Source organism: Cheilinus undulatus, linkage group 5 (assembly GCF_018320785.1).
Source record: "Cheilinus undulatus linkage group 5, ASM1832078v1, whole genome shotgun sequence".
NCBI lineage: Eukaryota > Metazoa > Chordata > Actinopteri > Labriformes > Labridae > Cheilinus > Cheilinus undulatus.
Genome location: NC_054869.1, coordinates 50,634,475 through 50,648,054, shown reverse-complemented (window position 1 = coordinate 50,648,054; position 13,580 = coordinate 50,634,475). Strand labels below are relative to the sequence as shown.

Here is a 13,580-nt window from a genome sequence, read left to right as displayed (position 1 = left end):
CACCATATTGAGACTCTTGCCAGTAAACTTAGGCAGAAACTTGGTTTTCTGTACAGACACAAATCAAACTTCCCTCCTGAGTGCAGGAAAAATGTAATTGAAGCTATTTTTCTGTCTGTGCTTGATCATGGTGACATCCTCTATAGACACGCTGCCACTTCCACACTCAAACCTCTAGATTCTGTTTATCACTCCACTCTTAGATTCATAACTGGAGATCCTTACGACATTCATCACTGTATTCTGTGTGACAAAGTTGGTTGGACTTCTCTGGCACAAAGACGTGATAAACACTTGTATGTTTTTATCTGTAAGTCCCTAACTGGACATACACCTTCATGTATAACATCTATGCTGAACTGGACCACTGGACATTACAATACTCGCTCTACGGACTGCTTAATGCTGCAGGTCCCAAGAGTTTACTCTGAATTGGGTAAATCTGTGTTCAGCTACTGTGCTCCTTTAATGTGGAACAACTTACAACAAAATCTGAGGATTACTAATACTATTAATATACTAGTTTCTGTAGGTAAATTTAAGATGATGATCTCAAATAATTTCACCACAATGTGTAATTGTTTTCATTGATCATACTTCCTTGTCTCATTTTTAACTTGTTCTTAATGTGTCTTTGTTGTATCTCGACATCATTGTAAATGAGGGAAACCTCAATGATTTTCGAGAATTAAATAGAGGTTAAATAAATGTTTCATTTTTTTATTTAGCTGCAGAGAAATTGTCATTTGCTATTTCACCTCCATTACATCTCATCGGTGTCCAGGTCAAGCTCCTCCGTGCATCCTGCATCTCTTTAACGCTACTTCCAATCATCTCATTGGTGTCTGGGTTAAACTCCTCTGAAATCTAGGGTTAGGGTTAGGGGGTTATCCTAACCCTAACCCTCAGAAGTCTCTTACTCATCTTATCTTACTCCTTCCATCAGCACCACCAGTGTCTAGACTCCATAGAGGGGTATCCTATCCTGCTGTCTGCCTCACTACTCCTTCAAGTTCATAAAGACATCAGGATGGAGAATATACGCCAAAGACATTTCACAGTTTCAAACATTTCCAAACTAGTAACATAAATTTGTGTTAAACTCATAAATCTCTGCTGATTGAAAATACTAAAAGTCGATTGAATATTCATTGATTTGGTAGGCATTGTTACTGTGACTTCTGTATTTGCATCTGTAGCACAGTGTGTGATTCTCTACACCAGGGGTTCTCAATGTTGGGGTTGGGACCCCATTAGGGGTCACGAGACACTGACAGGGGTTCTCCAGATGCCTTAGAAACACTAAGAACATTTTTGTTGCCACTTTACACCCACTTTGCCTAATTGTAACCCATTTTTATCACTTTTTTCCTGCTGATTTTGCCAATTTTAATATATTTTTGCAACTTAAAACCCAATTTTTGTCCATTTCAAACCCTTTTCACCACTTTTTTTCTGCCTGTTTTTGCCACTTCTAAACCAAATCTTGCCACTCTCTGCCTATTGTTGGCTCTGTTGACACATTATTGCCACTTTTAACCCCTTTTACCTATTTTAAGCCACATTTCACAATTTGAAAAGCCAATTTTTGCCAGTTTCTGACTATTTCTGCCTCAGCTAACCCTTTTTTGCCCATTTAAATCAATTTTCTTCCCATTTCACCAAATGTCCACCTATTTTTGCCACTTTAATGCCATTTCATCCACTTTTGAATCCTCTTTTACCAATTAATATGCCCTTTTTTTATGTTTTGCCCCTTTTATCTAATTTATGGCATTTCTAACCCATTTCTGCTACTTCTAAAATCTAATTTCACCTCCTTTCTCACCATTTTTTGCCATTATTAACCAATTTTAGCTATTTTAACAAATTTTAATTCTGTTTTCAACAAAGGGATTAACATTTTTAAGAGGGTTTCTTACTACACAAATGAATTAAAAAATTTTCTTTGATAAAGAGTGGTTATGATTCAGATTAAATATAAAATACCACAGCTTAACTTTACAATGGACCATGGTTTTGCTGGCCCCCAGTTTGGCTGGGGCCCAGAAAGCTCTCCCATTTCTCCCCCTTAATGGGCGGCCTTATCTGCACATGACTATTCTTGAATGTGCATGGCTGTGTTCAACCATCTTCAAGTACAGTGGCGGTCCCCGGTCCCTAGCACCTTTATTTTGGGGGTTGCGAGCTGAAAAGGTTGAGAACCCCTGCTTTGTGCAATGGTGGTTGCTCTTCACTGGATCAACTAAAGTGTTAGGGTCATTAAAGAGACCAGAGGACACCGCCTTGTTTTTCAGGTTTTTAATTTGCAGTCATTACATGTCAGCTTAAAGAGAATAAATAACACTCATTAATACACCATCACACTCATGGTTACAGCGTGCACTGAAAAAAATCGCCTACTTTTCTCTCTAGTTTCTGGGTTTCAAGGTCCAGCCTCATCAGAAGGATCCAAACATCATCAGACAAGTTCACCTGACTGAATAGATATTTGTGTCTCTTATATGTAAATTGAACAAAAAAACTCTCTAGAGATCTGTATTTGGAGCTAATCTGAACTTAAAATCCCTCCTGGAGGGTGACATGTTTTGGTCCACGCTGGTAGTCTGGCCATGGCGCTCCTCGTCCCGTACATCTCAGATCTCGGCCACAGAACTGCTGGATTTTCAGTTTGCTGGCATCGGACATCATCAACATCCGAGCCAAAACCAATTTAATAATTTCAAAACAAAGCAACAGGACAGTATTTCTGTTGGATTGTTTTAAACAGAGAAAATACCCTCAACAAAACAGAAAAAACAGCTCTGCTTTTAGCAGCTTTTATTTGGAATCATCATAAAGTTCACAATGATCTGTGAAACTTAGGCTTGAATCTGAAAGACTAGTCTAAACTAGTGGTTCTTAACCTTAGGGTCGGGACCCCCTTTGGGGTAGCGAGACACTGAGAGGGGGTCTCCAGATGCCTTAAAAACCAAAGGACATTTTTTAAGTTACACTGTTGCAACTTTACACCAATTTTGACACTTTTTTAAACCCCTTTTTCATCATTGTTCCCACTAATTGTAACACATTTTTGCCATTTAACACCTATCTGGTCAGTTTTAAACCCTTTTCACCACTTTTTTCTGCCTGTGTTGCCATTTCTAAACCAATTCTTGCCACTTAAGCTGAACGTTGCCTCTGTTGACCCATTACTGCCCCTAATAAACCCTTTTTCACCCAATTTTTCCCATTTTAACCACATTTCCACCATTTGATATGGCAAATTTTGGTAGTTTAACCAATATCTGCCTATTTTTCTGTCTCAGTTAACCCTTTCTTGCCAGTTTATATCAATTTTCCATCCCATTTCACCAAATTTCCACCCATTTTGCCAATTTAAAGCCATTTCAACCACATTTTAACTCACTTTACCACTATTTATGCCCATGTTTGCCACTTTAGCCCATTTTTGCAATTTTTATCTAACTTTTGCTACTTCTAACCCATTTCTATTAATTTTAAAATCCTACTTCACCACCTTTTCCACCATTTTTTGCCATTATTAACCTTTTTTTTTTTTGACAAAAAGAATGTGCATTTTTAAAAAGGCTTTTTACTATAGACATGAATAAATTAAGATATTTGTTTCTTTGATAAGACTGGTTTATTCAGGTTAAAAATAAAATATGGATTTCACAGCTTAACTTTACAATGGACTATGGTTTTGTTGACTTTCATGGGCCCCCAGTTTGGCTGGGTGCTAGAAAGCTCTCCCATTTATTGGCGGCCTTGTCTCTGCATGACTACTCTGAACAGTGCAGGGGAACAGCAGGGGTCCCCGGTCTCTGGCACCTTTATTTTGGGGGTCATGGGCTGAAAAGGTTGAGGACCACTGGTCTAAACACAGAAAAAATCTTGGTATATTGGAAGCAAATCTAAGGTGCTTTAGGTTGGACAAGAATATGGATGTCTGTCTACTTAGAGTAAAATAACACAGAGAAGCTGAAAAGCATGTTGTACTTGCTCTAAAAAATAAAAGCATAAAATTAAATGACCAAAAACAGAAGTAAAATTAGGATTAAAGAAGGATGAAGCTGACTGAAAATTAAAACCAGCTTAAATAAAGGGGGTCATTTTTACAGCATCTTTTTGATGGCTAAAAAACACGATATAAAACCAACCATCACCTCCACTGAGATTCAAAATGGATGAAAACTTCCTACAGCTCAAACCTGACTGGAGAAAATGTCTCTGATAATTGCAGCTCCACTTTGATCGGCTCCTTTTCACTGGTATCCAAGCCCACGCCTCTTAAAGTGGCAAAACAGGGGGATGGTGATGGACAGACAGATAACCTGGACAAAACACAGTTACCAACATTTTTATACACACTTCAGATTAGAGCAGATGTAAAAGTCTCAGCTTCAGCTTTCCTTTCAAGCCTGATAATTAGGAAAAAACAATAGAAACCAAAGACCTGAATGTATCGTACCTGTATGATAAACATGGTAATAACACCCGCACCTGTGCTCAGGTAGTTATGGGCAAACCAGTTCTTCAGTTTATCCACACATCCCTAGAAGACAAGAGGTCAGCAGAAAGACTCAATCTATCCATGTAAAACACAGAGAATGCTAACACACACTCATGCTTTCACAGTGTAAGCAGAAAAGATCTTAGCGGCTTTTTAAAAGGCCTGATCGTTGGTGAATGTTAATCTTGTAAAGCTGATGGCAGCTCAGCCAGACCCGTCTTATTATAATAACTTTATTTATTTATATAGCACCTTTAAAAACAATGATGCCAGGTCTGAGAACACACCTGACCAATCAGCATCATTTGAGGAGAGCGAGGCAGTAGCTACATGTGGGTCAGTACTGGAAGCTGATAGCGATGGCTGCTGCAGGTGTAGAGATTAGCTGGGATGTTGCTACAGTATAGTGTCAGTTTTATCTGCATTTCTTCACTAGAAAAGTAAAAAACAGCACTGAAAGCTTTCCTTGGTGGAAAAGATGTTTTTGCTTTTCTCCCAACCTGCTTCAGCATTGAGTTTGCAATTGTTACAGCTGGATTTAGTTGTGTTGCAATGGTTTTGCCGTCCAAGTTATTAGCTTGGATGTAACTTTAAAGGGGACGTATTATGCGAAGAGCACTTTTTCAGGTGTTTCTAACAAAAATATGCGCCCCGGCCCGTCCACAATTCCCTGAATTTACCAGAAAAATCAAATCCCCACCTCTCTTTCTCCACCTTTGAGAGAATGTGTGCTAAAACAGGCTGTTCTCATAACCAGGACTGTTGCTCCTCCCCACTTGGAAGACAGCTCCATCCTCCTCTCCTGATCCACCTGGGGATCCCCATCCAGGGGCGGAGTCAGACAGCTCAGTAGCATTTAAAGACACAGAAACAGCTCGTTCTGAGCAGGGCTGAAACAGAATAGAATGAGTTAAAAATAACTAAAATTGTTAAAAAGCAGCAGAAAGGTGGGGGAAAATGAGTGAAAATAACTAAAATGGGCTAAAAGCAGCAAAAAGGTGGGGAAAAATGGGAAAAAAGTGACATGTAATGGCAAGAGGCACCATAAAAAAGGGGCAAAAAGTGGCTAAAAAGTTTATGTTTTTAAATAATATTTTAGATTAAGACATAAAAGATCCACATGTGGCTCCAGAGCCACGCGTTGAGTATCACTGGTGTAGAGTGTTGAGTTCAAAATGGACAAACATCAGATGTTTTTCTCCTCATTAATGCTTTTGCTAGTTTTCACTCTTACTGTGAGGCTTCTTAAATGAGGGCCTAAAAGTTTTCTGTCTTCTGGGAGTTTCCATAGAGAACCATTCATAAACAGCCCAGTGATAACACAGTATCAATAACCTCTTTCCAGTTGGTTTGAAAGCGGACGCTACATGGGTCCTTGGTACAACAGGAGACCGGGACGTTACCTTTCCAGTCCGCCTCACCATGAACTCCACAGCACCTAAACTGTACAAGAGAAACCACATCAGTGGCATGTTGGACTACTGTAGAAGAGGGCAAATGTGTGTGACTACAGAAATAACCACAGATTTCTTTTAAAGACCAGAGCCCTGGATCACTTACCAGGTGCTGAACAGCATCAAAGTCATCTTTAATGGTTTTGTTGCCTTCTGGACTGGACTGTCTGTAGATCTCCAGGCTTTGCATCAGGTCTTTCTCAAAGTACGAGTCAATCTGAACAACAGACAAGTCAGCTTTGTTGTTTTCAGTGCAATAATATCAGCTGGTGATATTCTCAGCTGTAAGCACTGACCTCTCTGCTGTAGACCAGGAACACCAGAGCCATGGCCAGCTCCACCAGCATCAGGATGACCAACAGAAGGAAGAACTGAATCAGGGAACAACATGGTGAGTTCGAAACATGACCTATGACCTGATTTCAGCCATGCAGAGATAATGAACCACTGAGATAAATCATTCACACCACGAGAGGCAGGGTACACCCTGGTCACCTACGGCCAATTTAGAGTCACCACTTAACCTAAGGAGCATGTCTTTGGTGGTGGGAGGAGGCCAGAGTACCTGAGGAGAACCCATGCATGCAAACTGCACACAGAAAGGCCCTGTCTGACCAGGTCATAATCACTGATCACCAAAAAGTCTAAGGGCCGTATTTACAAAAGGATTCCACAGATTTGTGCCCTCTCAACTGTTAATCAAGAGAGGAGGATAGCGTGCAATCCACAAAACATGTGCAAAGACGGAATCAATGCACAGACTGCTATACCAAAAAATAAGGTGTGTATCACATAATCTCACTCACAGACAGATGATTGGTATCTGTACTAGCAGGGGGAAAGTGATCAGGTCACTTGTAGTAGGTGAGTTTTACTTGTAACTTCAGGAAATAGCAGTGAGGTTTAGTCTACCAGGGCTCCACTTGGAGCAACAGGATTCAAGATAAGTCCCCCATGACTGGATTCTCCTCGAGGCATTGCCAGGTGTGAACAAAATCTTGAGGTAGTGTTAATGTTGTGATGCATACAGTGAAATGCAAACTCTTGAAATGGCCACAGATTCTACTCCTAAAATGATACATACAGCTTTTCAGCCTTCTGTAACCTTGTAAATCACATTAAAATGAACATCACAGCTCATACTCACACTGATCAGCATGCAGCGATTCTCCCTCATGCCCCCTAACACTCCTATGTAACACACACACATGACGATGGTTCCAGTGACCACCAGAGTGTTGGCGGGGTAGATGGGCCAGAAGGTGGTGATGAGGGAGGCATACCTGGAGTGTATCATCTGGAACTCCCCGAAAGCCACCACAAATGCACCACAAAGCTTCAATGGAGACAGGAGACAAAAGACAGCTCTCAATAAACTGTTTCTGAAGCAGCATGAATCCCACCCTGTTCAGACCAGGCATTAATATAGATTTATATCTGATTTAGACCTCTGGATACAAACTGGTAGTCCTTGATGCTTTGTGTGGAAACACCTCACTGCACACTGATAACTGTGAGCCTTCCAATATATCCCACAATTCCTCCTAATCTGCACTTGTCACTGCTGTAACACCTCTGTGTCTACATTCACACCCCAGCTACTACACACACCTCTGTGTGTCTACATTCACACCTCAGCTACTACACACACCTCTGTGTGTCTACATTCACACCTCAGCTACTACACACACCTCTGTGTGTCTACATTCACACCCCAGCTACTACACACACCTCTGAGTCTACATTCACACCTCAGCTACTACACACACCTCTGAGTCTACATTCACACCTCAGCTACTACACACACCTCTGCGTCTACAGTCACACCCCAGCTACTACACACACCTCTGAGTCTACATTCACACCTCAGCTACTACACACACCTCTGTGTGTCTACATTCCCACATCAGCTACTACACACACCTCTGAGTCTACATTCCCACATCAGCTACTACACACACCTCTGAGTCTACATTCCCACATCAGCTACTACACACACCTCCGTGTGTCTACATTCACACCTCAGCTACTACACACACCTCTGAGTCTGCATTCCCACATCAGCTACTACACACACCTCTGCGTCTACATTCACACCTCAGCTACTACACACACCTCTGTGTGTCTACATTCACACTCAGCTACTACACACACCTCTGTGTGTCTACATTCACACTCAGCTACTACACACACCTCTGTGTGTCTACATTCACACCTCAGCTACTACACACACCTCTGTGTGTCTACATTCCCACATCAGCTACTACACACACCTCTGAGTCTACATTCACACTCAGCTACTACACACACCTCTAAGTCTCTACATTCACACCCCACACTCTCAGAAAGGATGTGTTAAAAAATGGCACAACAAATGTGTTGTGACATGCATAACACATTTTTTGTTGATTTCAACACAAGATGTGTAAAAAAAGCCTAAGAAGTTGTACACACTGCATGTGTGAGACAGTTTAACACAATTTGTGTTATTTTGAGTGGCGGAAAGGGGGCGCCCTTTTTCATGTTCACTGTTCCCGCCTGAGAGAGGAAGGAGACAAAGGAGACTGAGAAGGAGCCTGTTTCACTTGGTTTGCTCCCCAACAACTCAGTAAGTATTCATTTCTACTATATTTAGATATATATCATCAAAATATAATGTGTTAGGGTAAATTTAGCATGTATATAATCCACCAACTAAATCGTTTTTTAAAGGAAATTCATGATTAAGTTAGGTTGCGTTCAACAGGGCTGGCTAGCAGTTAGCTAATGTTATTTTTAATTTTATTTCTACCTTACTGGCAAAAATACACAATGTAAAGTTCAATTGGGACCTTATAGTCGGCTTAACAACTGCTCCTTTAAGTAAAGTCGGCATTAAACCTTGTCACGTTAACATTTAGCTAGTTAAGTTAAAGTCAATACCACAGTCTGTTAACGCCGCCATTTTACTGTAGCTGTACTGCAGGGTTGGGTTTGGGAAGGGAGAGAGACTTAAGTTGCTTATCGGGAGGCTGAACTCATACTGTAGACTACTGGAAATTTTAACGGACATTTTTCTTATATAACTTTGACCAAACTAGGACCTTTTGGAGTAGGACTGTTGACCGTTGTGTTTTAATGTGACACAGACAGGTATAACACTCTGTGTTAACTGGACGAACGCGCTATCAGTGTTTTCTTCTCGGTAGTTTTTACTTAGAACTTTACAGGAAGTATGGGTTACTATTGATAATTAGTGGGAATAAATAATCTCCCTTTTGCTTCAGTAAGGCAGAGAGAAGGAGAGTGGCTGTCAGGTTAAAGATGTGGAGCAACAGCTAAATGAAACAGTCATTGATTTAAAATATTTGTTCCTGTTATATTCCTTCATCAGTGAGAGATGCAGCTGCAATAAACATTTCTGTGTCTATGATTAGATTTATCAAATGGACTTTAAACAAAGATGAATAAACAGTGTTGATCTTTCCAGAATATGAACTTGAGCAGGACGTTAACTCCATTTATTATTTAAATAGATAATTTGACACATTATTTTTTTACTTAGGCTGGCAAATATTAAAGTGTGATCCCAGCATAATCATGTAAACAAAAAGGGTCTGGCACACAATTTTTGGTGTAGATTAGTTGGAGTTAAAGTGAGAGAAAGTTATGTGACCTGATGCAATTTTGACTCTTTTTGCCCTGAAATTGCACAAGATTTTTATGCCTTTAACTTTAAATTGCATAAATTTTTCTCTTAGGGGAGCACACCCTGATACCCCCTAGACAGTACCCTACCATAGTCTGCTAGAAATCCTTATTTTCTTTTAAATACTCAAATGAGTTCTCCTCTTTTAAGCACAATATTTTTTGATTTAGGGTATTTTTTTTTTCATTTTTGCTAATTTTTTGGATGGTCTTAGACCACAGGAGTAAAATGGTAGTGGTTCCCTTTTTAATATTGTTGTGTTATCTGCTATCTTCAGTGTGATGCAGAGTTTAGAAAAATGTCTGGGGGAGGAGTGCCTTTGGATGTGGGAAGGACACATCATTCCAAAAGTGGCATCACTTGAAAACGACCCCAAGGAGAGAGAATGGTAAGTTACCTTCCATTTATACCAGATACAATGACTGTCAGTTTAATGTGTTTTTATTTGGTGTGCACATGGCCTGTGCCATTCATTTTTATTATAGGAATATTATCTGAGGGGAATCCCATAGGGCCATAATATATTAAATTGTACTTTAATTCATATCGCCACTTGTGCTGAACCGTTAAAAAACAAAAAATGTGTTTATTGCGATTCTTTAAACTGATGGTTCGTAAGTCCTCCAGCACATCCTTATGGGTACTGTTTTTCTCTGTGGTAGTAATTTATTGAACAGCCTATGTCAGAGGTGGAATCACTAATTGTATGTATGCCTTTTGTGTTCTACTCAGAGTCACTTTGCTTCAGAGCTCTTCAGCTCCTGGTACACTATCTGCCTCTAGGAAGGGCCAAAGGATGGACCAGATAGAGAGTAAAATCAGCCCTACCTTACATCTTGGACCTTAGACCGGTAAGAAAGATGTTTTTGACTATGAATGTCTCACGCTTTTGAATTAGTGAATCCCATCTCAGCTATTAACAAATGTTGAAAAGGGTTTTTGTTTTGACATACTTAAGAATGTTCAATATCAAAATGTCTGCGCTGGTATGGAAAATCACCTTTGGTTAGGCAATTGATCATTATAGTGGACAGCAAGGTAGGGAAATGTATGCACCAGTATGCGACGTTTCACACAGGTTGAGAATAAATTTTACGTTAGTGGCTTAATGTGACCCTTACAGTGTTTGACAGTTGGGTTCTTCAATAAATACACAACTTAAGAAATGAATATCTAATTTACATGTTGAAATTTTTCATTTTCAAAATATATAAAAAAACACTATCTACTTCTTGATAGAATAAAGTTATAATAAACCATTGGGATTATATATTTAAATATTTTCAGAATTTTGAGTGAAGTTTGACTTGATTAAAGATATTGCTTATTGTCATGAATATAGACAACACGTTTTGTACACTGATGAAACCCATTTTAAGAAAGATGATTAATATTGATTTATTGACACCCCTATTTGATTTTTTTTTTTTCCCCCAGATTGGAACCAGCATCCCCAGCTTCTGAGCCAGCAGTCCATCAGCTCAATCTTTCATGTATAGGACACCCCAGCACAACAACTCAGTATGCCACTGCAGTAAAGAACAACAAAGTCACCATTCCACTTCAAGATGATGGTTTGACATGAGCCATAGACACGCTGTTCTAAGCTGTTTTGGAACAAGTCCATTTCAGTAATGTCTCAGAGGATGCAACAAGTGAATGGTGCCCCCTGTCTTGTGCTTGTGCAGTTTGATGACAGCATGACCTGATGCATCAATTATTTGTAGGCTAGTGCACTCTTGTTGAATTCTATTAATTGAACTTCTGTGAATTTTCACGCTGAACTGTTTTTTTTTTTTTTCAGTTTGATTTTTGATTAGTGCTTCAAATGTCAGCATACAACTGGAGAATGATTTGACTTTTCTAATGCATTTACTTTAATTTGTGTCTTGTAAAGTTTTTACGGTCACCATTTTTGTAAGACAGACCTATTCTCCAGTACACAATGCAATATTATGATCTTAAAAGCTTATTTTCTATCCATACATTAGACTCATCAAGACTGTATTTTGTTATACTTTATATATATTGTTTGAAAAAAAAAATCTGACCTGAATTTTATGCAGTTAATTTGTGATTATTTATTTATTTGACTTTTAGCATACAGGTAAAAAAGCATTATTTTAAATAATGCATAATTTAAAAAAAATTAACACATTATGTGTTATTTTTAACATATCTTTAACACATTTAACACACAATTTGTGTTAAACGTGCAAACACAGTGAATGTGTTAAAAGTAACAGAAAATGTGTTGTCCTTAACTAGACACACCAGTGTGCTAAAAATTAACACATTATGTGTTATTTTCAACACATCTGTTTTGAGAGTGCAGCTACTACGCACACCTCTGTGTCGCTACATTCACAAGTCTGATGGAAACAGTGATTTGACCTTATATTCCCTTTATTGGACTGAAAGGAAAAATGCCATCCACAAATATTTCCTTTTTTGATAATAATGAATATTATAATAGTGGTAATAAAAGTGATAAAAATATTATAATAATAAAAATAATAATAATGAACATTATAATAGTGGTAATAAAAATAATAAAAATATAACAATAATATAATAATATTATTATTAATAATATTAATAATACTAACAATAGTAATAATATTTTAATAATAATAACAATGATAATAATAATAACGATGATGATAATAATGGTAATAATAACAATGATGATGATAATAATAATGATAATAAAAATAATAATAATAATAATAATAATAATAATAATAATAATGATAATAATAATCATTCAGACTTATATAGCGCTTTTCTAGGAAACTCAAAGATGCTTTACAGAACAAACAAAAACACAAATAGGACAGGAAGAAAAACATGAATGGTTAGGAGTTGTATGCATTGTTAAGCAGGTAAATTTTGAGTGATTGTTTGAAAGTGAGCAGAGAGTCAGAGTGTCTGATATGGAGGGGGATTGAGTTCCAGAGGGTGGTGGTGGCGATGGCAAAAGCTTGATAATAATAATAATAACAATGATAATAATAATAACAATGATAACAATAATAATAATAATAATAATAACAATAACAACAACAACAATAATAATAATAATACTAATAATAACAATGATAGTAATTTTCCATGTCCTGTGAACAGACTAAGGCATGTGAACATTAAAAGGCATATACTTTTTTCTATAATGTGTTAAATCACAACTGTGCACAGATTGTGCTGATTAGCCTGTTTTTTACCCGACACTGGAAATTCTAGGTATCTGAGGCTGTATCCTGCATTTCCTGGAGGAGTCACTACTTAAACTCTGAACTATTTAAACATCGCTTTAACTCTTAGTAGGTCTGATCTGAGCTAAAGTAGAGGCTAAAAGCTCTGATCAGATGGAGGAGTGCTAGAATGAATGATCTCTGTTTGTCCTCTCTCTGATTCTAACAGACCTTTAAGACAGTCCAGTGTTTCAGTGTTGGTTGGACAGTGTGAGGTAACTCAGGTGTATCCTGGGCTTTAAGTACTTACCCAGCACAGAAAGTTGAGATTGATCACCATCGTTTTCAAGAAGTTTACACAAGAGCGACTCATCCTTCTTAAGAATCTTTCTCTGTACTATGTGGAATAAACACTAGCTGTTATTCTAAAGAGAATCAGAGATTATAATCCAGAGCTCCTTCAGAGTGAAAATAAGAGCTGCTGCTGCTCGTCTCTGGGTGTAGGACTGTTTACAGGACACCACTGTTTGATATGGCAACACTGAGCTGTGAGGCAGCATGGACACCTGTGACCTATTCAGACTGAACTAGAGTTTCCTGCTCTGTTATCTCTCTGGATCAATCATTTGATGAAAGTTTGAACCACAATTCTGTGATTAACACAGTTAAACTGATAGAGATGAGTAACTTCTATTTAACCCACACTAAAACAGTCCAATGTTTCTGTT

At 38.3% G+C, this 13,580-nt stretch overlaps 1 protein-coding gene across 1 annotated transcript; it reads right to left on the bottom strand.

Annotated features, from left to right (window-relative positions):
- Nucleotides 1-4,268: 4,268 nt before the first annotated feature.
- LOC121510503 (leukocyte surface antigen CD53-like) lies at nt 4,269-13,225 on the bottom strand. Its single transcript, XM_041788565.1, has 7 exons — nt 13,163-13,225; nt 7,118-7,306; nt 6,267-6,341; nt 6,077-6,187; nt 5,852-5,959; nt 4,475-4,558; nt 4,269-4,337 (listed from the first exon to the last, which is right to left on the bottom strand). Exons 1-7 carry the CDS (start codon nt 13,223-13,225, stop codon nt 4,269-4,271), a joined length of 699 nt encoding a protein of 232 aa, XP_041644499.1.
- Nucleotides 13,226-13,580: the final 355 nt, after the last annotated feature.